The sequence below is a fragment of the Sceloporus occidentalis genome, unplaced genomic scaffold (assembly GCF_023333645.1).
Source record: "Sceloporus occidentalis isolate IW3139 unplaced genomic scaffold, rSceOcc1.0.p SCAF_2, whole genome shotgun sequence".
Classification (NCBI taxonomy): Eukaryota; Metazoa; Chordata; class Lepidosauria; order Squamata; family Phrynosomatidae; genus Sceloporus; species Sceloporus occidentalis.
This window is the reverse complement of record NW_028316982.1, coordinates 118,774,905-118,802,017: the sequence shown is the minus strand read 5'-3', so window position 1 is coordinate 118,802,017 and position 27,113 is coordinate 118,774,905. Positions and strand designations below refer to the sequence as shown.

Here is a 27,113-nt window from a genome sequence, read left to right as displayed (position 1 = left end):
TTTTTTATCCATTTAATCCGCGTCAAAAAGACGCTGGTAAAATGGGGTGGTTTTTTTGGGGATGAATCAATTTATTGATTCAGAAATAAATTGATTCAGTCCAAATGGGGATCAGGCAGATTCGAATCTGCCCTGGTTCCCACTGGTAGCGGCTTCCCTGTCCTCCCGGCCACACATCCATGCCTGTTCTGTCCTCAGTCCTCCATCCTCCCAGCCTGCCTCTCTCCTTCCATCCCAGCCTCTCCTCTGACCCCGACCTACTGGTATGGCCAGGAGGATGGAGGAAGGCATGGCAGGGAAGCCACAGCTGTCCCTTCCTGCACCAGTTCTTGAAACTGATGCAAACAAAGTGGGAACCATTCTGTTTGCTGAACTGGTTTCAGGAATCGGTGCAGGAATCGAATCAAGAGGTAAATGGGAACCGGGCCATAATAAAAGGTGAAAGCCTCCCTGTTCAAGACAATAGTCATAAATATCAAGTCTTCTTCCTTCTCTACCATTTCCCCAAGAATATGAAATATTTATAAATTTTTAACCTAGCTAAAAAAAATCACCATCCATTCATAGCTTTGCAGGTGGTGCAGATTAAAAAAGAACACAATAGTTATACCAAATAGCATTAGTTTGACACTTCCCCCACTAGTACAACCAAAATATTTTATTTACACAGAATTCACTTTTGTTATATGAATTAGTTGTTTTGTTGTTAAGATGTTCTATTTAATCAAGACACATCCTCCTGTAATTATTCCTTGACCCCCCCCCCCAATGAAAGTGAAGAGTGGATGTCATACTGTTTTCAGATTGCTTCTCAATCACAAAATGGTACATGAGATTTACAGTGAAATTTAGAACAAGATAAGCCTAACAATTAGACACATTCAAAAATATGTTTATCTTTTACAACAGTTTTGTCTGCAAGAAAAAAATCTTTATCATGTTGGTCTGAGGTTCTACATAAATAAACCAAACTATGTTCAAATCATTCTGATTTAACAATACAGTAGTTCTCTGGTTCTAGGTGACAAGGTATAAAAACGTGGAAAATGGGTTGGAAATTTACCAGTTAGTTGTTTTCTCCCTAAGCCAGTGGTTCTCAAATATTTTACCCTTGTGATCCCTTTACATCTAAATATGGATGTCATGCTCTACCCCCATTCAATGTAGTATATGAATTAAAACATTTTTGTTTAGTTTGCATACTTTAATTCGCACATTTATGTATATTCACATTTTAATATTTTATAGGGAAATAACATCATTCAAATTAGAACAGTTTTAGTTAAGTAAATTCAATATTTAACTCAACATGTGTAAATTTTACACATTAGAAAAGTTTTGGAAGAGGAGGAGGGGGGATCAGGGACTCCCACATTTTGCACCTCACCTTGAGCAACCCTCATGCCACCTCTGGAGATCCCACCCCACAGTCTGAGAACCACTGCCCTAATGTAACAGGAATCAAGGATGAAGAGAGTGCAAAGCCCAAATCCACACCCATGTCAAATGCCAGATGTTGAATAATATCTGAAAAGCTTTTAAGGCTATACAGACTGACAAAGCACAGCTCCATATGTTGACATGAGGCTTCAAACTACCCAAATACAATGTCTATATCCAGCATTACCCCCCCCATGCGCGCACACACACACACACCCTTTCCTTCTTCTCAGTGCAGCTCCCATCAGCAAATGGTTCTCATCCTAGTATCTTGTACTCCCTTCTTGAAGACCTTTCAAATCAGTATATTCATAGGGCTGAAAGTGATCAAAGGCTTTAAAAGAAGGAGAAAAACCCAAATACCCTGAACTGAAACCACAGAAATGAAAGAAGCCGAAATAATAATTTACCAACCCCCTATATCAGGAGCAACATTTTTTTTATAAAGTGACTTTCTAATTTACACAGCTAGAGCTCCACATCCATTTTCTATCATCTACATAAATTAAGGAAAAGAAAAGAACTTCTGTGTATTAAAGAAATGGCAGGAAAAGAAACATCTCTGCAGTGCCTACAAAAGCAGAGCAGGGAGTGAAAAGAGAAGAAATTAGCAGATAAACCCAGCAGGCAAAGAAAGAGTCATGCTACCTGCTGTTGTTGACTGCGCAAGTCTGTTATCTCTTTTTGGTCCTCATCGTGGAGCCTCTTCATTTCCTCACAGGACTGCTGGAGGTGATTGTGCTCTCGTACCAACTGACTGTTCTTCCGCTTCAAGGTGTCCATGTCCTCCTTCAGCTGGGACTGGTCACTCAGCAGACGACTGTGTAATGTACTGGTGAAGATAACAAAGGTTCAAAAGAAAGGCACAATTAATTGTTTCATTAAATATCCATAAAAGAAGAAGCAGAACTACAGGAAACCATCCACACTTAGAAGATTCTGTTAACTGAAGACAGTATGAAAGTGTAGGAACCACTGGGAAATTTGGGAACTTGCTGCCCCAAGAAGTAACTTTACTAAATGCTGAAAACTGGCCATCATTCCAAAATGACTGCTCATGGAGATTGAGAAAGTGGAGAAGAGACAGAAAAGAAGGAGGAAGTAGTTAACTGGAAGTTGTCTGTTGTGGAAGCCCTTTGTGCTGAATTACCTCACTTTTGTAAACGGTACCTATGGTTCACAGAGGCCCAGGGGCAGTCAGTCCCAATGTTGTGTTAGGAGGAACACTTGAATGTCTCCGCAGGGGCTGTGGCAAAATCCTCAGCCTAGCAAACATGAGCTTTAGGATGGTTTAAATGTGCAGAAGCACTGTGTTTCTGCCATATTATCAGAAATTCTCTTTTTGTTCTCCATACTCTTATCTTGGAAGATTCGAAACAAAATCTTAAGATTGCCATCTACAGCAGCTGCCCCTGCTCCTCTAACACGAAAGACTTTCCAAGTAGAAATTCAGCACAAACATATTTTACCCTTTACCCACATTCTAGCAGAAAGATTCCATGTTTTATCTCAAGTCTCTGTTCAAAAGCACAAGAACAGTTTTAAACATTGGCAACCTTAACAGGTAGTGTTGCTTATTTTTTTAAAAAAATTCCTTGATGAGCATGAGTAATTTGCAGTGTTAAACTGCATGTCACTTTGTGCAGAAATTGAAATCAGATTGAAGGCATTTTATTATCTAAATAAAACTAAACCTTTAGAAGTGAAGTAGTCACACAGAGCAATATCACTGTGTTGCTTAGGTGGCTATGCTAGTGCTTGCTGCAAGCCACTGCTATCTGCTCCAGGGAAGCAGCAAATTATAAGCTTGAATTTTGTCACATTGAACTTTGTGGCCAAAGTCTGATGATGTGACTTATTGCCAAAAAAAAAAGTTTTAAAATCCATTCCACAGGGTATCTGCTTGATTTCACACTTTGTAGTGAACCGAAAGAAAAAAATGTAAATTAAGTTCAGCTGTCAAGGGATTCATGTAACTTATCTTAATGAGCTGTTTTTGGAATCCAATGATTTAATCAAAAATAAAATCCTGAGAACAACAGAGGAACATCTGTGATAGTTTTCTCGATGCTAATGTCCTTTTAGGAATTCTAATTAACAAATCTTGTGGCTCAAAAGACTAACTGCAGCCTACTAAACTACAGTTGCCCCCGCCATTTGTTGGGGTACCCTGTGAAAGTGGCAAAAACACAAATATAAATAAATATCAATATAAATTCTGAATGCTATTTTTTCCCCGAGAGAACACTTCTTTAGTGTTCTAGGTCCTCCAGCATGAGTTTATGATCAACTTCAACTGAAGGCTGACCAGATAATTGCCTTGGAGGACCTAGAGATTCTTAGGCAGAATATATGAATCAAATTTGCAAATCATCAAATCTGCAAAAGGGAAACCAGCAAATGTGGGAATCGACAATAGATGCAAGGAGTACACACACAGACAAATAATACAGTTGGCCCTCCACATATACAGATCTGCATCCACAGATACAACCAATCACAGTTAGAAAATATTCACATTTAAACAATTCCAAAAAGAACACCTTCATTTTGTTGTTTTATATAAGGGACACCAATTTACTGTGCCATTACTGTATATATTTGATCACCACTGATTTTGTTATCCATGGAGGTTCCTGAAGCCAAACCCCAGCAAATACTGTGGACCCACTGTATATATGTCCAATAATATTTACATTATTATCCTTATGCTTGTTTAAGTAAGAGATTGAAAAGTGAAAAGCAGAATAAACATTATCTGAGTGAATGTCATTAATCAACAGGTAGCTGGATGGATTCATGCTTTAATGAGCTATGCAACATATAATAAATAATAATAATAATAATAAATTTTATTTCTACTCCGCCCTTCCATGGATATGATCAGGGCGGCTTACAAAATTTATAAAAACATTTCAATACAAAGTTAAAATTCAATATAGCAGTTAAAAACATTACTACAAAAAACAGGAAAACAGTAAAATAGGAAAATACACATGTCAGGGGCAGAAGAAAAACAAAAGAAGTTACATCGATCCAGGGTCAAAAGAGAAAAAACGGGGGCAGGAAAAATAAACAGACAAATTAAGATGGGAAGGCCAGCCGGAATAGATATGTTTTCAACTGTTTCTTAAAGACAGCTAATGAGGCGGCGGAACGAAGCTCTGCAGGGAGCTTATTCCAAAGAGAAGGGGCAGCAGTAGTAAAAGCCCTCTGTGAGGTCCGTGTAAGGGACCTCCAACAATTTAGTCCCAGAAGTTCTGAGTGTGCGAGGCGGATTATATGGGGAGAGGCGGTCCTCCAAGTACCCTGGGCCCAAGCCATTTAGGGCTTTATAGGTCAAAACCAACACCTTGTATTGAGCTCGGAAGCGAATAGGCAGCCAGTGAAGGTCTTTTAAAATAGGTGTTATATGGTCCGACCTGGAGCTACCAGCGACCAATCTAGCTGCCATGTTCTGCACCAATTGCAGCTTCCGAGTTTGGTACAAGGGTTGCCCCATGTAGAGCACGTTGCAGAAATCCAATCGAGAGGTTACCAGAGCATGTACAACAGATTCTAGGTCCTTTCGGTCCAGGTAGGGACGCAGCTGGCGTATCAGCCGAAGCTGATAACAGGCACTCCTGACCGTCGCATCCACCTGAGAAGTCAGCTGGAGCGACGAATCAAGGAGTACTCCCAAGCTGCGCACCGAGTCCTTCAGGGGGAGCGTGACCCCGTTCAGGACCGGGTGACAGATCTCACCACCAGAAACCGGGGAACCTATCACCAGTACTTCCGTTTTCCCTGGATTCACGCTGAGTTTGTTCTCCCTCATCCAGCCCATTACCGACGCCAAGCAGGCATCTAGAGGAGAGATGCCATCCTTAGTTACTGCATCAGTCGGAGACATAGAGAAAATTATCTGGGTGTCATCAGCGTACTGATAACACCGCGCTCCATGTCTCCGGATGATCTCTCCCAGCGGCTTCATGTAAATGTTGAATAGCATAGGGGACAAAATCGCTCCCTGAGGGACACCAGATGTCAGGGCCCTCCTATCGGAGCGACAGTCCCCCAGCTCCACCATCTGGGACCTGCCCGAGAGGTAGGAACGGAACCACTGCAAAGCAGTGCCCCCAATTCCCAACTCCCACAGGCGTCCCAGAAGGATACCATGGTCGATGGTATCGAAGGCCGCTGATATGTCCAAGAGCACCAACAGGGACACGCTCCCCCTGTCCATGCCCAGACGGAGATCATCAACTAAGGCGACCATGGCAGTCTCAACTCCATAGCCTGCCCGGAAGCCGGTTTGAAATGGGTCCAGAAAATCAGTGTCGTCCAAGATCGACTGAAGCTGGAAGGCGACTGCTCTCTCGATCACCTTCCCCAAGAAAGGTAGCAGCGAGATGGGTCTATAATTGTTATGAAGCAGGGGGTCTAAGGAGGGCTTCTTTAGCAGGGGTTTAACCACTGCTAATTTTAATTTAGATGGAAACTGACCCTCACTTAGAGATGTATTGATTATGTGATGCAACATTAGTCGCACCACATCTCCCCCCTGAGCTGTCAACCATGAGGGACAGGGATCAAGAGAGCAAGTCGTCCTCCTAACACTTCAGAGGATCTTGTCCACTTCATCGGTACTAACAAACTCAAAGTGATCCAGTATAACAGGGACCACGGACGCTTCGGATACCTCTCCTGTAGGATATGAAGTCTTATAAGAAAACTTTATTCTCACTCAAGCCACAAGACGACGATGATTCACTGTAAACATTTTGATGACTGCACAGTATTAAACACAACTATTAAGGTAATGATCACTGCATGCAATTTTTGTATTTCAGTTCATTGTCACACACTGATATCATTCTTCTACACATTCAAACATGTGTATAATAACCTACCAACTGAAACAAAACCTCATACATCTAATCAAGTGTAGTGTAATGGTATCGCACGCCATCTCTGGCACATGTGCCATAGGTTCACCATCACAGCTCTGAGATGATGCTACTGCTGCAGTGGATGAAAAAGAAGAGAGGATGGGATGCTAGGGTGTGTTATATACTAGGCAAGGGGGGCAGGCTAGCACCAAAACACCAACTTTACAGCTTTGAAACTCTGAAATTTATATTGTGTAGGTGCAGCGATCCCATTATGTGTGAGTCACAGAGACCATTGAGAAGAACTGAAGTAATCTACCTGGCACATAGCAAGGATGCAGAAAGGACCAAAACACATGGACACTTTAATGCTGTGAGTTTTTACTTACTGATAGAAATCAGCCTCCTTGGCAGCTTCTTCACATCTTTTTAGTGTCTTCGTGTGTTGGTTCTGTAGAGACTGTAGGTCTGACATTGCCTTCATACACTGTATCTTCAATCGTTCATAATCATGGTTTGGCTTGGGACTGGGCCTACCACAAAGAGGTACCAATTAATAGATGAGTTTTTGACCTTAAAATGGCATGAATTATTATGCATTTTAAGTATCAGTTGTGGGGCGGGGGGACACCTTGACTAAATATAGAACTTAAGCACTCTTTCAAGGACAGTGAAACATCAAGGAGGGGTTTTGTATATTTCTAAATATTATTAAGGCATCATAGAATCATAGAGTTGGAAGAGACCGCAAGGGCCATCCAGTCCAACCCTTGACATGCAAGAAATCTAAATCAAAGCCAATGGAAGGTATGCAAGTAAGACTCGGCAATACCACTCATAAAACCAAATTAATAGAAATACTTTTAAACACAGTTTTCAAAAATATAGCCATGAGTTGACATAACACTGCCAATGTCTTAACAATGGTAAAGCTATCAGGATAGAGCCACAAGTTCCCAGCACAAACCCTTCCAGCATGCATGTACACACATTCTATTGTCAGTCTTAACAATGATTTAAGATTTGTTTGAGCCAATGCTAACAACAATTCACCTAGCCAAGTTCCTTCTGCATCAGGATTTGTAAACAGTTTAAAAGATTGACTTCAAACCTTAGCCAACCTACATCTACTAGCATTTTACAATTAAATATTAATTTGTAGCTGGCACTGACCAAAAAAACCCACAAACCCTACTTTCAGATTGCAAAAAATTCTGTTTCTTGGTTTCAAAAAGTGCACACAGAATTTAAGACACTAACAGTTCTTGGAGGGTTCTACAATACTGCTTTAAAACGAAGTGCAGTCTCTGCATATACTCTATACCCACCTTATTTTATGCAAAAACAGTGATTTCAAATACTTCCACTAACAAATCTTGTTGCTGGTGGTGATAATGGCTGTGGGGCCAAACATATAGGTAGAGGAGCCCACGAACAGCTCATGGATCATGTATTGCCCACCCCTGCTCTATAAAAATATTATTTCCAGATCAAGATCCTGAAGGCCAGTCTTTCAAAATTAAAAACTTTCATTTCCATTCAAGCTAACAGGCATAAGCTACAAAACTCTTTTTATTGCAGACAGCATGAGTCATGCAAGAAGTCAAAACACCACATTTTGCACTACTATCAGGCAGAGTAATATATTAAGGTTGGTGATATAAGCTAAATCCAATGGGTGGGTACTATCCACCTCATAGAGAGAATTCTGGAAAGACATAGGATAGATTGATGAAACAGATATTCTAGCCCAACAGATCTGAAACAATACCATCACAGCCACTAAACCACTGGTTCAAATCACACAACAGCTATACAATCATTAAGAGCCACTCATTTAAGCATGTTATACCCAACCAAAATATTAAACACATTCTCACTTTGAGTTGGGAAATGGCAAGGTCTGCAAATGAGAACGGCTGACTTTTTTTTTTCAACCTGATCAACAAGGACAGTTCTCATCCTGCCATCTGTCCCTTCTTCCTTGCTGAGCAGCCAACAGGACTGAATTGTTGTCAACCTTTCCTGACAATGAAGTGACACTAAATAAAGTGACACTCTTAGGCCATTATATCAGTTTCATAAAATGCTTGACCTAGTCCTGAGTAAATAGTCTTAAATTGGAGTTCACTGGAAAGGCCTTGCAAAGTCAATTGTATTTAACTACCAGAAAAGTGGAAAGATTGCTGATTTCAAGTTGCACTGTTCTTGCAGCCTACTAGGATTAGGGAAGTAATAAAGAGGTCAGTGTTGATGACAGGATTTTTTTTTAGGTTTGTGAGAATGAAATAATTATGAAGGGACCCAAAAAGATATCTCCATAATGGGGGACTAAGCATTAAAATGGCAAGTGAAATTCAATGTAAGGGATGCATATGGCAGCAAATGAATGGGGCATGCGCCCGTGGCACTTGCGCGCCACCACGCCACTGCATGCACAAGCCCCATTCGTTCCGATGGGGCTTGAGCATGCGCAGAATTCGGCTTACGTGGGGGGGACAGATCCCCACGCAAGCTGAGGGTGCACTGTACAGCCATATTTTGATACTGTGTAAGGTTTTATTCATTGAACCTCAGAAAACAGACAGCAGAATGGGAAAAGGTGCTATGGCCATGCCCATGTCAACTGCTGGGCCTTGGCCCCCCCTTACTGGCTCCATGCTGTGTCGACAAACAGAGTCAAACAACACTTGTATGCTTTGTCAACACAACTCTTTAATAACTCAACATATATGTCAATCAGTTCAACTTAATACTTTGTTTACTTTACCATGGGTAGTCCCACCGTAAGGCCACTGCCCTAATCCTGTGCTTCCACATTTATGTCCAGAGAGAAGGGTAAGCATTTTCCTGCTGGTTCCACATTCTTCATGATTGAAGGACCAGGGTCATGCTCTCCTCACTATCCTTCCACATCCCACCAAGCCCCTTCCAGGTTTCCCAAGTGGAGTCACGACTCCCCACTTCTCAGCCAGGAAGGAGTCCCTCCTGAGGTATTTCATACAACTCACCTTCCACTCTGGAATCCCTTCCCTGAATGTGTTCGTGTTCTCCTGTCCGAGGGTGTCCATGATCACATTGTAAGGCAGCTGTCTGGCCCTCTCTCCATGGGACTAACTCTCCTGCTCTCACTTTTCCTCTGGCAACTTCACTCCAACCTTGCCTTCGATCTCCAGCTACCCTCCTCGACCATGCCTGTATCTCTCTTTTATTTCCTTCTTTGGCCCAACCTCCTTTTCCTTCCCCTCCCTTGGGTCCTCCACTCCCTGTCCTATACCTTGCTCTCCCCATCCTCTCCTTATTCTAACCTTCTGCTATCCAGCTGATCTTCTAACTCTCTTCCTCTCTTGTCTAACCTGAAGTTGCTCCCTCCATCTGGCTACAAGTGCTAGGCAGGGTAGCCCAACTGATCAGTGGAGTGCAGCAAGTGCTTCATCAGGAAAGGCTAAAAAAAGGCTAGGGATGTTTTAGCTTCGGAAAAAATGTGTATAAGGGGAGACGGATGTGTATAGAATCATGCCTGATGTAGAGAAATTCAACATGAAGAAAATCCCACCACCATCAGTCATAACATTAGAACCTGGGATCATCCACTGATGGCAAATAGTGGGAGTTTCATGACAGATAAAAGGAAATGCTTCTTCACACATCTCATAATGATGTTATACAAGCAGCAGGGGTTGCAATCTTGGACAGCATTAAAAGGAAACTGGACCAAGTTCTGGAAAATGTGGTTATCAGTGGCTATTAGTCATGTCTTCTATGTATTCTTTCAGTTTCAGAGCAATGAGCCTCTGTGAATCAGCTGCTGGGGAGTATGAGTGAGAGAGTGTTGCCGCATTCATGTCCTGTTGTGGGCTTCCCACACACAACTGGTTGGATGCTCTGTAGACAGAATGCTGGACTACATGAGCCTTTCATCTTATTTTAGAGGTCAGAGCAACTTTCTAAATGAGAACAAAATTTCTTGTTGCAATATTAAGTTTTGTATATTAATACATCAAATTGTTTGTTTAAAGCATAGCTGACAAGGTTCAGCCTAAGGAGTTCTGAGTACCATAGCTCTGTCTTGAGACTTCTTAACCAAACTACTGGAAAGCTCTACTTTTCCACATTCAAAAGCCGAAGGCAGATAAACTATCAACTGGGATATTTTAACTTTCACTAACTAACACTGGTGACTTAAGATGTTCAGTTAAGATTAGAACTCCTGGGTGACTTTCAAAGGTTCCAGGGTACAGAGATATATAGGTCTCTTTGAAGGAACCTCAATATATGCCAACTGTATGCTTACAAAATACCATATGTCCCACTCCATAACACAAGGCACGTTTCACTAATTACTAGGCAAAACTGAAGAACTGGGCATGGGACCTTTTTTTCTTATAGCAGCAAACAAAAACAGTTCATGCCAATAACCAGAAAGATGCAGAAGACAAAGCCACTATATTGCAATAATTATTTAATTGATTATTTGGGAACATCTAGGCTATCATTATCAAGAAAGGTACACAGAAACCAAATTATAAGACATGTAAAGAAGCAACTGTCTCCAAACATTATTGTCTGGTGACAACATGTGAAACACACTAAAAATTATCTAAGGTAAGTATTTATTTTATAATTTTATAATTTTTATATTTATTTATAAAGTAGATTCTGTGGACCGCTTTGATCACGTCGGAAAAGCGGTATAAAAATAAAGCATATTATTTATTTATTTATTTATTTATTTATTTATTTATTTATTTATTTATTTTAGCTCTGCCCCTTTCCAGTTTCACTGGCAACTCAGGTTTGTCCTAAGTGGCCATAACCAAGGAATCAGCACTCAATTTTTTCAGCTTCTAATGTTGCAGCAGCCTACCTACACCAATTCACCAGTCAAAGGAGCAAGCTGAAGCTTCTGTGATATGTAGTTATTTATGTTTATTTTATTTGCATCTTGCCTCTCTTTTAATTGGACCTGACTTTTATATATTAGAACTCCTCATTTTATCTGGAAAAAGAACTGTGTGTGTTAAGTGAGGGACAGAGTGATTGCCCTAAATCACCCCTGTGAGTTTCATGGTTGAATGGGAATTTGAACTTAGGATTCCTTGGATCAAATCCAACACTTTATCCACAACACCAACTTAATTAATTGGTTTTACAGCACCACCACTGATAGTACGTTGTTGTTGTTCTTTGCCTGGGGGGGGGGGTCTCCAGAAATAATTCTTCCTTTACCTTTCCAATATGCTGATATTCATACTATGTGCAAAAATACACAAACACACAAAAGAGATATCTATGTGTCTATCATATAAAAAGCAAACTGATATGTTTGAGAAATTAAGTAACTGTAGTCTTGAAAAGGGATAAAGTTACATGAAAACCTGGGCTCAAGCAAACTTGTATTACATAAGGAAACAGACTATGACATAGATTTGTGCTCTTTCACCTGCAGTCATCAAAGGTGGACCCAGGAGAAGAGAGTGCAAGACGCTTCCGCAATTCATCCCGCTCACGGGTAACTTGACGGAGCTGAAACAAAATGGTCTCCAGTTTCTCATTCATCTGCCTTACATCCACAACTGTGGGTGGTGGTGATGATGGTTTACCTGTTGTACCTGTTGACAGTTAAACAAAAATGAAGTTCAAAGGCTTGGAAAACACAATACCTTCATCAACAAAGGTGGCAATGTGAAGATCATACCATTTGAGCATGTTTCTGAGAAAAGGAATTATACATTCTACATCTCGTAAGTAGACCGATATATGTAGACTTTCCTTAGTAAACATGTTTGAGATGCTTACCAACATGCTCACCCACACTCCCTTGACAAAACCAGAATTTGATGTCAAAACTCACAATATCTTGGGAATTACAATTTTTGAACAACAAGGCAAGCCTTTAGCTTATATGGATGTACAAAATAGTCTGGACACTCAGTGTTTTCTATTGATCTATTAAATACCACCAGCAGGGACAATGTCTGCAAGGATAGGATAAGTGGACCACTACTGGAGCCCCTTGGATCATAGATTGGCAGTGCAATCCAGAAAAGCACAAAACAAAAGAGTTTGTTTTGACTCAACATGGGACAGGAACATGAAGGCCTAGAAAATGTAAATTTTCAAACAACTACTTCCAGAGCCTTAAGCCTGCATGATCAGTGGTCATGCCACCTAGGAGATTCTTGTAGTTGTAGTCCAACAACGTTAATTTTTAGAAGCTCCGGTTATTTTTCCCTTACTACAAATTTTATGTTTAAGATTAGGCTAGCACATTATGTAGCAGCAAAGCTAATTTACCAGAGTGGTACATTCAAGAGGGAGTCACAGCCAACTGTGGCCTTCTGACAACTGTTGCCATATGACACACGATATTTGTGAACACTTGTTTTCTACAGTCACATTTTTATTTTTATGTGCTATTCCTTTCTTACATTCACTTTTTCGGTTTTTATGCATGCATGTTTTTTTTTTTTAAACATGAAACAGATATTTAGGTGCTTAACTGTTGGATTCTCTCCCCTGCAACATGAACTCTCACAGATTTTATTTATACGAGTAAACACAGATAGCTTAAACATTGTGAAGCAGTCTGAAATCAAAATAGTAACAGTTTAAGTGGGGTGTGTGTGTGGACCTCTGGAGCCAATGGGATTCAATTTCTGTCTTTTATGTGGCAGGAAATTCTGAAATGAGTTCTACAACTCTCCTATTCATGAACCCCACCCCAAAGCCAACCCTCCAGCTTCTCTTTGCTCAATTTAATAAGACACCTATATTTTCCCAACACCACAAAAGGTTTCCTAACATTATCAAGTATAACTTGGCATATGCTTCAAATAGCCCTCGAGCCTTTTGGGGGAAGAGGGGGGATTTGCAAAGCTCATCCCTTCCTTACTGAGGACATTTCTAGCAGAATGCTAAAGGGCTTTTTATTTAATCTGACAGTTCACTTCAATGTTAAGGAAGTGACCTGGGCTTCAAGCTCCATCTTCTTTTTTCCACCTGACTGACTGCTTCATGCCACAACATTTCCATTCTTCATTCTAGCCAATAAAGTTCCTTCCAACACGCTCAGGCCTGGAGACCAGAGCTCTGTTTTCTAAATTATCCCCCACTTTTGTAACACGCTTCCTTTCAGACAAACTGGATTTGTCATAACATATTTATTACAACTGCCGCCAAGTGCAGCTTATTTGTCAGCTTAAATAAGTGCTTCACAGCTCACTTTTTGTTTCCACACTTAGCCCTGAGAACCAATCATTATGTGGGCCACCTTTCTGGCTTGCCTCCAGGTATCTAGTTTCTGTTTTAGCCACTGGAGTGTACTAAAAAAGACATATATTGTGAACGTAATTTTGGACACAATGTACCACACACTCAAAACTCAGTTCTAAAACATGAACTTTGGGAATAGGAAAGCAAGAGTCATTGCAGTAATTGAGCGAGTGATAAATAACAGGATGAAGTTGTAACTAGGAAAGATAGATTTGATGCTGCTGGGGAGGCCCAATGCATTATGAAATGGTGAGATATCTATAACCAGGCATTTTGGACTAAAATATCCAGAATCCTCTAGTCAGCGTGGCCCTTGGGCAAGCTGGCTAAGGAGAGGATCTACTCCAAAAATGTAACTTGTCCAGGCTCTGCCAAGAGGGCACCTCTTGAGCTGTAGGGACAGATGTGCAGTTTAAGGGATTAAATGGCTCAGCCTAGCTTGCATTATTTTTGGGAATCAGATGGCAGCATGGCCAGAGGGGCTTTTTATCCATTACAGCTATATGCCATCTTGAACTTTAAAGTGTTGTTAGAGAATAAAAGTTTTCAACAAATAAGCACTGCAAACCTGGGGAGGCATGTGGGATTTTTGGCTTCTGTTTGTTTTGTTTTTGTTTTTTTGTTTGTTTGTTTTTTGCTTTGTTTTGTTTGTTTACGTCTTTCCTAAAGCATGGCTTGTTGTGTTTTCTAGAAACAGCAGTCCTTAGTTAATAACTCATGTTTTCAAGCTGGTTTGTTTGAAACAACCCACAATTGGCCTTTACCACAGTGTGTCGATACAGACAGCACATCTGGTTGTGGTCAAAGCTTCTGAAAGCCTCACAACTGTGCTTCAAGGGCAGAAGAAAAGAGGTGTACAGGCAGCTAAAGCTTAACAAGGCTTGTTATGGTTATACTAAACTATGGCCTGTTACAGACTGCCAAAATAAAGCTGCTTCGGGTCTCTTTGGAGGTATGCTGTTTAAATGATGCATGCATCCAAAGAATCCGGAAGCTGAACCAAAGCTGCACTCCAGTGCTTAGGAATGGAGTGTGGCTTTGGCACGACCTCCGGACTCTTAGGACCCATGCATCATTTAAATAGCATACCTCCAAAGAGACCCCAAGCAGCTTTATTTTGGAAGTCTGTAACAGGCCTAAGTTTTGGTGCAACATCCAACTGTGGTCAACAATTCAAGATGGACCTAGATAATTGCCATTTGTGAACTGTCAGTATTGTATTAGTTTTTAAGTGTTTATGTGTGTAAGTTTGCAAACAAAATATATTTCTCACTTTCTTCCCCCATGTGCAGAGATATCCAGGTATGTGTGTGGCAGGGCAGAAACATTAAAAACTACTGCTTTTTAAAAATTACAGATTCTACTGGCATTAAAAGGAAGGATCTAGAAAATCTCTTCCCAAAAATAAAACATCGGAGAGCTATTATAGCTGAGACAGGTATTGAATAGAGAAAATTGGTACTGTGCCTGGTAAATTAGAGATTATCAGAATGGTGAACCTATTTCTCACTGGCAGGAAGTAAAAGTAATCATAGGTTATATGAAACAATGCACTGCAGAGTGTTATGGAGAAAGGCTGGACATTTTAAAGAAAATAAACTATGCTGTGAGGAATGGAAAGAAAACAGTATGATTCTTGAGAAAGCCAGAATGGCATAGTGGTTTGAGTGCTGGGCTATGACTCTAGAGACCAGGGTTCATATCTCAGCTTGGCTATGGAAATCCACTGGGTGACCTTGGGCATGTCACATGCTCTCAGCCTCGGGGAAGACAATGGCAAACCTCCTCTGAATGGATCTTGCCAAGAAAACCCCATAATAAATTCACCTTAAGATTGCCATTAGTCAGAAACAACTTCAAGGCAAATAACAAGTTGAGCTGTAGATGAGTTTAGTCTGACACGCTACTGTAATGATGATTGTGAAAGTCCTTGCATCCTGTAACTTAAATACCAATGTGGCTCTTGTATATGTAATGCAGAAGCCAAAGCTGCAAAAAAGATTACAAAGAGAGAGTTAAATAAAATTGCCATAAATTGCCATGTAGATGCAAAGTATTAATCAGATGTTATGATGATATTGTATAAGTTTATTAATATCCAGGAAAGATGTCCCTTTTTCCTTTTGTCCTTTTTATCAGCTAACTATTTTAACTGCACACTAAACGTTGGGACGTTTTTGTCCTTTGTATTCTGTGCCTTTTGTTTTAATTGTTTTATGCTTTTGATAAGCTCGTTTTGTCATGGCCTTTGGCTAGTACAATAAATGTTAACTTGGCTTGACTAAGGCGCGTTACAGACATGCTGAAGGGGCGTGCTAGGGTTAGGAAAGGGCGTATTAGGGTTGAGAAAGGGCGTCACTTCCTCGCGGCATCATAACCGTGCCGCAAAGAGAAGTGCCATTTTGGGGCTTCTTTTTGCAGCGCGAAGAAGCCGCACGGTTTGTACACTGGGGCTCCTCCACGCTGCAAATGGTGACAGTGGCAGACCACCCGTTTTGGGCAGTCTGTAACGCGCCCAAGTTAAAGAACCAATGTGGCTCGTGTATATGTAATACAGAAGGTGATGAACTTGAAGTTTAGAAAGAGATTTTTAGGCTACCAGTCCTCTAGTCTAACAAGCAGACTAGATATAATATAATAGATATATTTCATAGCCCAAGTGTGGTAAAAAAATAGCTGCATATCTTTTACACAGAAGTAACTTGCATATTATTCTTGGGGACTGATTCCTTCTCAGTCAGGGGAGGGTATCACCAGACAAAGATGTCCTTCCTATCATTGCCATATGTGGACAATAATGGAAAATGAAAGAAATGATGGAGAGGTAAGGGCAATGTGGCCACTGTTGATTTTGGTAATCAATAATAGCCCCGTTTGGGCATTACTGAAATTTTGTTATCTTCTTCCAAGTTGACTAAGGTCAATCCAATTCTAGGATTTTCCCAGCAAATTTTATTCAGTGATTTATCATTTCCTTCCTCTAAGGTAAGAGAGTGTGATTTATCCAAAGTCATCGAGTTAGTTTCCATGGGTGAGTGAAAGTTCAAAACTGTGTCTCACGGAGTTTAAGCCCATCACTGAAACCACTACACCGCACTGACTCCCTTTTTATTACTGGAACTACTTACTAGTAAATTAAAATGCAACCAGGGACCAGGGCTCTATAGTCCTACCTCAGATTTCCCTTTTAGCTTCTCTTCTACAAATCCTCAGCATTCACATGTATAGCTGGGATATCAGCGCTATGTCTCCACTGTACATGTGGATGCTGGGGCTGGTTACTGACTATGGCCTGTTACAGACTGCCAAAATAAAGCTGCTTCGGGTCTCTTTGGAGGTATGCTGTTTAAATGATGCATGCATCCTAAGAATCCGGAAGCTGCACCAAAGCTGCACTCCAGTGCTTAGGAATGGAGTGTGGCTTTGGTGCGACTTCCGGACTCTTAGGACCCATGCATCATTTAAATAGCATACCTCCAAAGAGACCCAAAGCAGCTTTATTTTGGCAGTCTGTAACAAGCCTATGTGTCACACTGTGGGTGGGCCCCAGTTCTGGGGGAAAGCTAATGACCTCTGCCTGTCAACAGTTCTTTAGTGCCTTGTGCGACAAAGGCAAATATTTCTAGAAGAGAATGGCAGCTGGAATGTCTGGAGAAGCCAGTTTTTTTAATAAAAAATGCTCCTGAATCTGCCAGCTTGAACTGAAGTTATGAGAAATAGCAGCTGCAGTTTTGGGTAAAACAGCCCCATCTTGTGGAAGGAACAACATTCAGAAGTCTGACAGACACTTCCAAACCAGGGTCACAAGACCTGTTGTGTCTCCAAATTCCAGGGAGCTTCCCCTACCTTTTGCTATCAAGATACTGAAATTAAACTGGGAACTCCACTTCCAGCAACACTAAAGTCTGTTATTAATAAGCATGAGAACATATAAGCTCAAAAAACAGGATTCTGAGGCATGATCATATTTCTGGGAAAGACTGAAAGCTTTCAAGGACACTAGGCTGCTCTTATCTTCTGTTTGAGGAATCCCATGGTTCCTCAAAACACAATTTCAAACTAGTGTGCGAAATGCCAAAGTTCTGCCTGTGTCCCAGACTGAAGAATAGACACATGACTGAGACGGGTCAAACATAACACTAAAGAAGGTATATGAATAAACATTCAGGGAATCTTGACCTCATGCTCTCTCTTACTCCGCCTCTCTTTCATCATTCACAGCTGATTTTTTCCTTCTTATCCCAGATTGAAAAAAATCAGTTTCTTGTCCAAGCAAGCAAATTATGGTTCATCTAAATTCAGAAATGGAGGGAAGGAACTGTCTGTCATATGTCAGGAGAGGAGTACAGTACATGGTCTAAGGTTCTATGAATACTTGTTCACATATTTTGCAGGGTAAAGAGCACTTGTCACTGCAGAAAAATAGTCTTCACCTCAGTCTCCCAACCAAAAGCCTGAATATAAGGAGGTATAAAAATGCAACAAACTAGGGGAAGCCACTGCTATCTGAGAGTTCTCAGGCCACAACGCCCACTTCCCTCAAAGTCTTCATGTCCAACAAATCATAGAATCATAGAGTTGGAAGAAACCACATGGCCATCCAGTCCAACCCCCTGCCATGCAGGAACTCTCAATCAAAGTCTACCTGACAGATAGCTATCCAGCCTCTGTTTAAAGACCTCCAAGGAGGGAGACTCCACCACTCTCCAAGGGAGTGTGTTCCACTGTCGAACAGCTCTTACTGTCAGAAAGTTCTTCCTAATGTTGAGTTGGAATCTCTTTTCCTGTAGCTTGCACCCATTGTTCTGGGTCCTATTCTCTGGAGGAGCAGAAAACAAGCTTGCTCCCTCCTCAATATGACACCCCTTCAGTCCATCTACCTCCAGTCCATCTACCTTGGTCCAGGCCTCGGAGGTAGAGAGGAACTGTTGGACCTCTTACTCATTCCCTCCACCACTCCCTTCTCCTTCTGTGTCATGTCTTTTTAGATTGTAAGCCCGAGGGCAGGGAACCGTCTAACTAAAGAGATTGCATGTACAGCGCTGTGTAAATTTACAGCGCTTCATAAAGGTTAATAATAATAATAATAATAATAATAATAATAATAATCTTCGCCTTCTCTTCTCCAGGCTAAACATCCCCAGCTCCCTCATAGTCCAACTGATGCCACCTCCCCTCCCTGAGTAGCTAAAAAGTCCTGATTAATAGTCCCCTCCCTTCCACCTACTAAAAGTCACATCACAGACAGTGGAGGACTGTTCCCCCCCACCTGCTTCCAAAATTAAGACCAGGAGAGGGGAAATTGGACTGCTGTTGCTTTATAGCCTACTTTCATTCTCAAATAGTTACTGTAGAGAAAAATAAGAGGCTCAGAGAAGCTGACCTCTGCCATGACTCAAACAGACAGGAAAGCATGGAGATGAACGAGGCTCAGAGAAAGCTTTATTTGAACCGCTCCACCTGCTCCAATGGTCTCATGATAGCTTCATGCTTTCTCAATCACTCCTCCCCCATGCTCCCATTTGTTAGCCCTATCTTGTTCCAATGGCTTGGACAGTCAACTTTGACTAAAAACAGGTGGCCAAAGACATTCTTCACAATATATGACCTGTCTGGAATTATCAGATGACTAGCACAGTTACAAAACACATGGGCCATCCCTAGCTACACAAAAATAAGTACAGCCAGCTCTCCTTATCCACAGATTTTTTTTTATCCATGGATTCAAGCATCCACAGCTTGAAAATGTTCAAAAAATTATTCCTTGATTTTCCATTTCATTTTACTTTTCCATTGTATTTAATGGGACTTGAGCATCCATGGATTTTGTTATCCACAGGGGGTCCTGAAACCAAACCCCAGAGGATAACAATGGCCCACTGTACATCAACAGAGAATTCTGGACATTTGTATTTGCATATAGTATGAATAAAAATATTATGTTAATGTTGAATTATTGTAACTCAGACAACCAATACCCACAAACCCAAGGCATTTCTTACCAGTACTGCTAAGAGAACTGCTGCTTTCAGAATCTGATGGCATTATGGACAGTACACTGTAGGTAGACCCTGCAAAAAGGAGATAAAAATGACTTGTTTAATCTCTAATCATCATTAATATGCAAGATGCAACAGAAACTCTTCCCTCATCGCCCCAAATTCTCTGCTTGTAAACAGCCAGTTACTTAGTTGCCTATGGCAAATAGCAATATTGTCCAGGCAGGGAAACTTAACAGAAACAAGACTTAGGCTTTTACATGCCTCTTCAGCACATTTAAATTTAGCGGAACCCAGTACACATCCATCCTTTTGTCCTTTTTCATGCCCAAGTAATCTATCCTAACTCTTCTCACAGCACACTGGAAAAGGGAACCCATGAATGCATTTTTACTTTTCAATCCAGATTATGCTGCACTTGTCCATAAGGCAAAATGAAATCATATGGACTTCAAAGGAATTTCAAAAAGAGGACAATTTCCCCAGGAGGCAATTTTCCCCCATTCCTTCCTCCAAGACAAAGCACTGCTCTGGAGTGTCATTTCCCTGTCTGTAGCTCCCATTTTTTCTCATTAGGTTACTGTGACTGTTCCTATTGCTTTCTATTCATGCTGACATGCAGACTGTAAACTGGTTAGGGGCCTAGCTCCATGGTCTCCTTTCCATCATCTCAAGACAAATGCCTTTGCACTGTCCAAGGGCAGAGAGGGAGTAGCCCCCTTAATCACAGTTCAGACTGCTGCCTGAAATGACCCACAGACTGGAAGCGTAATACCAACCGTTAAAAATGTTTTTCTTTTCTCATTAAAGCTGCCAAATCACAGCCACAGGCAGCAGGCAGTTCAATGTTGGCAGATTTCAGCACAAGCAGCTGGTGCCACAAAATGAAAAGGGGGGGAATGCTTATGGGAGATCAATTGGCAGCAGGGGGATGAAGGTTTGGAAACATAAGGGAAGAGATTAACACACAAATCTGAAAGCAATCAAATGAAAGGTCTTCTCTCCTTCTGTCACATTAAACTCAATCTGACGTACAGCAAAAGGTCTCAACAGCACTGATCACATTAAATATCTAGCACAAAGACAGGGCCAAATATTTATCCATCACTCCAACGTCTGACCAATTCTTTAACAGAAACACCAAACGAGGCAATGACTGTAACCTTCCCACATGCCAACAAGCAAGAATTATGCAAAGTGTAGTGATTTTAGCATTGGACTATGACTCTGGAGACCAGGATTTGAATTCTCACTTGGCCATGGAAACCCAGTTGGGCACATCACTCTCTCTCAGTCTGAGAAAAAGGCAAAGACAAATTCACTCTGAACAAATTTTGCCACGAAAACCCCATGAAAACTTTCATTTAGGAACACCCTAAGTTGGAAACAACTTGAAGGCATGCAACAAAAAAACACTGAATGAGGCTTAGTCAGGTTGATCCTAAGAAGGTAAAAAGAAAGGACCTAAGCAACAGGAAGCAGAAGTTATTTCAATTTTATTTCTTCGCTGTTGTCGTTGTTGTGTGCCTTCACGTTTCTGACTTACAGAGACACTAAGGCAAACCTCCTATGACAGGGTTTTCTTGGTAAGATTTGTTCAGAGAGGATTTTGCTTTTGTATTCCTCTGTAGCCGAGAGTGCGTGATTTGTCCAAGTTCACCCTGTGGGATTCCATTGGTGAACAGGGATTCGAACCTTGGTCTCCCAGTGTCCTAATCCAACACTTAAACCACTGTACCACACTGGCTTGTTAGCCGATGCTTTTTTTCCCTACCCAGCCAATCTTATCAACAAACTGATAGGTTTTACTGAACCTTAGCTTCCTCCCTCCTTGTAAACTCCAGTATAATTGAAATAATCCCCTAGTCAAATAGCCAACAGGTCTATCTTTAACCATTTCTCTTCAGCAAATGACAACTGATTCTAAAACGACAATCCCTAATGTAACACAATGACAACTATAGCACACCCCCAACAACCAACTTTCATGAAGTTGCTGAAAGAAACCTAAACGTAAAATGTTGCTTATTTTCATACATATTCTGATGTAATAAGCTTTCTTGCATCTGCAGATCAAAAAGTTTGGAAAGCATTAACTCTTGCCCCCTCCATATAATAAAGATCTTAACAGAGCTAATTTTGAAGATTGTATCAAGAACCACTACTATAAATCTCTCAGTTTCTCCAACTCTTTTATGATGCATGTCTTACGCTAGTGGTAACATACGTGCTCAAAGTCCTGACCAACAATTTCACAATTCATTAAGGAGAACTTGTGAATCAATGATAATTAAATTCCAATTTTGTAGGTTTTGTACAAAAAACAGACAGAAAAAGAACAAATTTCATTCATACTGGATTTTTATACTTGAGACATATTTGTTCCTCTAATGTATAGGTAGATTCTTATTCAGTTGCGTTAGTTATGGTGACTTCAACAATAAGTAACTGAGTTATATGCAACATGTCATAGTTTGCTTTACTATCTATTATTTCTGAGAGTGTTCGAAAAGATATCACTATGTTTCTATGTATTTTTCATTGTGGCTTGTGAAGAATAGCACCAGTAAACAAGGTTTCCTAACTGGCTACTGGGAATGTCCATTCTCAAATTCAGCTCTGGTGGGGTTTTCCTGCACCCTACCCCCATAAACCCTCAAATTTCTCAATAGGAAATGCTCCCCTCACCCCTCTTGACAAAGGATAAGAGGGCAGTATAATAAATGCTTACTTATCCATTTGCCAGTATATCAAACTGAAGTGAAAGTGGCTGGGCTTCCATCTGCTTTTGGGAAGCAAAGAAAATTTCATTTAATATGTCATTTAACATCTCATTCCCTTTTCTCATCACCAGAAAAACTGCCCAGGCAGCTGAACCTGCACATGGATATGCCACACTGTGTCCTCTTTCTTTACATGTGTTGCCAGATTTGTCAGAACCAGTAAAATTCATTGCAGTCCCAAGTGCTAAATTCCCTCACTTTTTTCCCCTCTCTCTGAAAGAGCTGTGACTATCAAGGCAAATTTTGTGCAATACAGATGTTCATTCACAAGTGCAAATGCAGTCTGACATATGTGCTAGTTTCACATTAATGTTTTACTGCTCCGTACCTTCAGGAATAATTCTAACAAACAATTGCTGTTTTGTGTTCCTACTGCTCTGAAAAAATGGGAGCTTCAGTTGCCTTTTAATGACAGAAAGTACTGGAGATGTTGGGTATTTCTGCATATCAAATATACACAATGAGGAGAAAGAAGCAATCTGCTAAAGGTTGTGACATAACTGCACATCACCAAAGGGGGACATAGTCCACCACTCAACAGTGTAGCTGAGAGAAGCAATGCATCCAGCCAGCTGCTTCATTTGGGCTCCAGCCACTGTCAGGCACATCACTACCAGTTAATAATACTCCATGTATTAATAAATGAAGACACAACTGGATTTGGGCCAGACCACATTATACACCTATAAACAGACACTGGGTCGACGGTCTGAGGATATTCAGACTCTGTTTGGATGGCAAGTCTTCAATGGTACCAAAAAGTGCAAGTTGCACTTGAAAAATGATCACACATATGCATGTAGAATGTACAAACGCCAAATCTGTGGGAACCAGGAATTCAGCGAATGGGGAATATATAGGTAAGGAAGAACTGGAGCAGGACCATAGCTTCCTGACCAGGAGAAGCAGAGATATGAAGGCCCAGAAAATAAAACTGGAGGTGGGTGGGTTCTTTCTTTCTATTTTTTTAAAGCCTTTTGAAAATTGTTTATGGAATATTCTCTTTTAGAATGAATAAAATATTTAAGACTAGCTATTCATATATTTAAACCATCCCCAATTATTTCTAAAACCTATGCAACTTGAAGGTTTTTTTTAATGTAAGACAATGTATAGTATCTCACATCACTGCAATTCTTTTCTCAGTTTATTATGGGAATTAGTGCTTTCTGTCTGCTTGACACTATGGAAGACTAGTGGAGACAAAACTATTTTCTTAGTTTTACTAATGTTGATGGTTTCTTCTGTTTTATTATTTTGGTTTGGCTTTTTGTCACCTCCTTATAATCTGGAAAAACCAAAGAAGTTTCTAACTAATTTAGGGGTTCCCTTCAGTACAGAACCATGCACTTCATTTGTGACTAAAAAGAAAAAAAGAAAGAAAGTAAATTCAATTTTTAATTACTTTTTGGAAAAGGACTTATACTTTTAATATGTCAAATACAATACTAGTTGTACTGTGCCAAGTTACACATAATGCATTTTATAGACATAACATGGCAAAGTGACTTTCAATCTTAAGGGGTGTTAATACTGCATTTTTTCAGTTTTACCAAATATATTCTTTTCCCTGCTGGAAAAAAAAATCAAGAAAACATGTACCCCTTCCCCTTACAAGGATGCAAAATTTCCAGAAAATTACATCTTTTGGGGCAAGAAGTATAAATGGCTTCCCTAAGTGTGGCCTGCCACCACTTTGTGGGTCAAGGTGGCTTCAAGCCCAGAACAACACTCCTGTCCTGCCTGTCCAATGCCAGTTACACATCTAACATGGAAAATTACTGTAATGGTTACACCTATACATACATCTAAAACATGTAAGACTACATTGAAAACATATAAGACATGGCACAGGTAGAGCAAAATTCACCAAACATAACTTTTAAGAACAGAAGTTTCTTGTGAAATTACCATATATGTTATTTATATGCATTTGCATGGGATGTGTGGAACTGGATGTTTACCAAAAGTATATCAAAGCATATGTAAAAATTTTCAGCAGACTCCTAATTAAAGTATGCCCTGCAGGGCAATGTTTAAGAGCAATATATCCCCTTTTTTGAAAATATCAAGATTAAAAGAAATACCACTGAAGGCAACTCTTATCCAGTTCCTGATAAATTTCATGTGTACAGTTTTTTTCTATTTTTGCAAGGTAAGTATGCACATTTTGTTATCTTATGAAAAAATATCCCCTCTAAAGGTTTCTAAAGCATTTCACATAGAGACACCTGACAAAACACAGCCAAAAAAATAAATAATTCAAAATTGAGTTTACTTACAAAGACAAGTGACTGATGAAGCTCTATCATCTCTCTTTAAGATCTGGGGAAACAGAACCTTCCAGAAACCACACTAAATAGCATTATTCACCACATATTGTGGTGGTGGGGGGGGGGGCATAATTCATTTTGGCAGCTTGGTTCAAAGGTTACATACTGAAAGCCAAAGAAATAAATGGAGAAGAAGAAAGGAGTCTCACAATACATTGGAGTAAGGATAAGAGAGGTGGAATTAGAGGTTAAAGGAGGAATGATTCTTTTCTGGTAAAGTTGAGAAAAACACAAGGCTTGCCCATCACATCTCCTTTCACAAATAAGGAATGTTGTCTTCCCAGTTCATAAGATGAATGTACTCGATATCTTCTGAATAAACAGGATTTATCAGAGGCAACCCAGCTGTAACTGTACAACATCCCGCATCACTGCTTTGTTAGGTGACAGTGGTCACATAGCAACCACTGTCAGTTTAAAAACTGACCATGGTTCTGGGAAAGAGAGCATTCCCCAAGGCTACAAAAGGATGGCTGCCTCATCAGTATTTACATACAGCCAGCAGATGTTATGTAATCTGGTACATCAGTAAGGGCTAGTAGTGCCCTATGGAGAAAATGTATACGTGGCCATTATGTACAATTTTACATTGATTTCTACAGCAAGAGAGGGGGAAGATATTTCTTCCCTAAAGCAAAGGGCTTTGAGCTTAGGAAAACTGACACGCATCTAACTTTAGTAAAACAATATAGCCATTTACACTAGGTATATGACTTCTCTGGATACCAAAGACTGCTCTGGATACATATTCCTTAACAGCCCACTAGCTGTTGTTAAAAGAAAAAAGCTCATGCTCATCCAGTTTAACAACAGTAAACCTAGAGATGTGAAAGCCCTGGGGGAAAACATCTAAACCCCAAGCTTTTTCATTTTTCCTCTAGGCCTTTTACCAATGGACTAGGACAGCTCCATTTGAAACCAAAAGTAAAAAAATAAATAAAAAGGAAATTCAAATTTTAAATATTATCTGAAGGAATTGTACTCTACATACACCAAACATAATGGTTTTTACACCAAATGATATTATACATAAGGTGAGTTTCGGTCTGTAAAAGGTGCTAATAGCATATCACTTTTAAAAATCTGAACATTCTGTTTTTAAAAATCAAAGTCAGGAAAAAACCACATTTTTCTGTAGGGCTGTAAAATTTCCACATTTTACATTTGTAAGTAATTCTCAATTTCATGTTTTGATTGAAAGATGCAGCCACGAAATCTTTTCAATAATTGACAAAGGGGTATGGTAAACCTCATTTCTGAAAAACAGTAGAAGAAAGAGAACATATGGGTTGTTCTGCCATCCTATCATGTAATTTTTCTCTTGCTAATGCCTGAAGTGGTATTTTTGTCCTAATATGTCATTTTTGAGACAGTGTGATGTAGTAGTTTGGGTGCTGGAGTAGGACTCTGGAAGACCAGGGTTCAAATCCCCACTCAGCCGTGGAAACCAACTAGATGACTTTTGGCAAATCACACTCAGCTTCAGAGGAAGGCCAAGGCAAACCTCCTCTGAAGAAATCTTGCCAAGAAAACCCCATGATAGGTTCGCCTTACAGGCACAATAAGTCGGAAAGGACTTGAAGGCACACAATAACACCTGTTGCTGCTGCAGTCACTCTCAATCTTACCCGCTTCCTGACTTCCCTAATTTTGCTTCCCATGAAACTCATTGTGTCTACAAATAACCTTGGTTGCTTCATAAGGCTACTGAGTGTATCCAAGAAGTCAGTGATGGGAGAACTGCAAATAAAAATGTCAGCACTATCTCTAGGCCCAGTTTATCATTTGAAATCACAAGACAAAGCCATTTTGCTAAACCTACACAAGCCTTTGACTGGTCTGGATGAGAGACCACCCGGGAAGTAAAACGTACACTACAAGCAGTTCCATTTAAAAAGAAAGGACTCACTATTGACCCTTACAATAAGGTTTGGAACTGGAATGGGGAAAATGACAACTTTCACTGCAACTGCACTGCAGAAATAATTCAGTTTGACATCTCTTTAACTGCCTTGGCTCAATGCTATGGAATTCTGGGAATTCTCAGATTGTCTGATAGGGAAGGCTTTCACAAAACTATAATCTCCAAAATTCCATAGCACTGAGCCATGGCAGTAGAAGTGGTGTCAAACAGGATTATTTCTGCAGTATGGATGCAGCCCCAGTTTCATCCCTCATGCCACCCCAATTGGCTCACAGGTTCTCCTTCTTGCACCACCTGCATTTGTTTCTGCATACAGCAGAGAAGGTGTGGAAAGGATTTCCACAGGGCTGCTTTTCAAGTGGATGCAACTGGGAAGGGGAGGCTTGATCTGATGGCACTTTGGCTCCAGGAAGAGGCTTTTTTTCGCCCCTAATCATAGTATGGGGAAATTTTGTGAATATGTCGTGGATGCCTATGAGAAGGAGGCA

General features: G+C 40.4%; 1 protein-coding gene across 6 annotated transcripts in view; it reads right to left on the bottom strand.

Annotated features, from left to right (window-relative positions):
- LOC149318931 (disks large homolog 5-like) overlaps nucleotides 1-27,113 on the bottom strand; it is a 149,478-nt gene that overhangs the window by 69,750 nt on the left and 52,615 nt on the right. For 5 of the 6 annotated variants that reach the window (XM_089510704.1, XM_089510706.1, XM_089510705.1 and 2 more), the window contains exons 2-5: nucleotides 19,589-19,657; nucleotides 11,755-11,923; nucleotides 6,701-6,844; nucleotides 2,089-2,272 (exon numbers count right to left, since the gene is read on the bottom strand). In XM_089510704.1, coding sequence (XP_089366830.1) covers nucleotides 2,089-2,272; nucleotides 6,701-6,844; nucleotides 11,755-11,923; nucleotides 19,589-19,657 — 566 coding nt within the window. Of the gene's footprint in view, nucleotides 1-2,088; nucleotides 2,273-6,700; nucleotides 6,845-11,754; nucleotides 11,924-15,413; nucleotides 15,435-19,588; nucleotides 19,658-27,113 lie in introns of those variants that run through there. The other variant, XM_089510709.1, reaches the window with a different exon arrangement.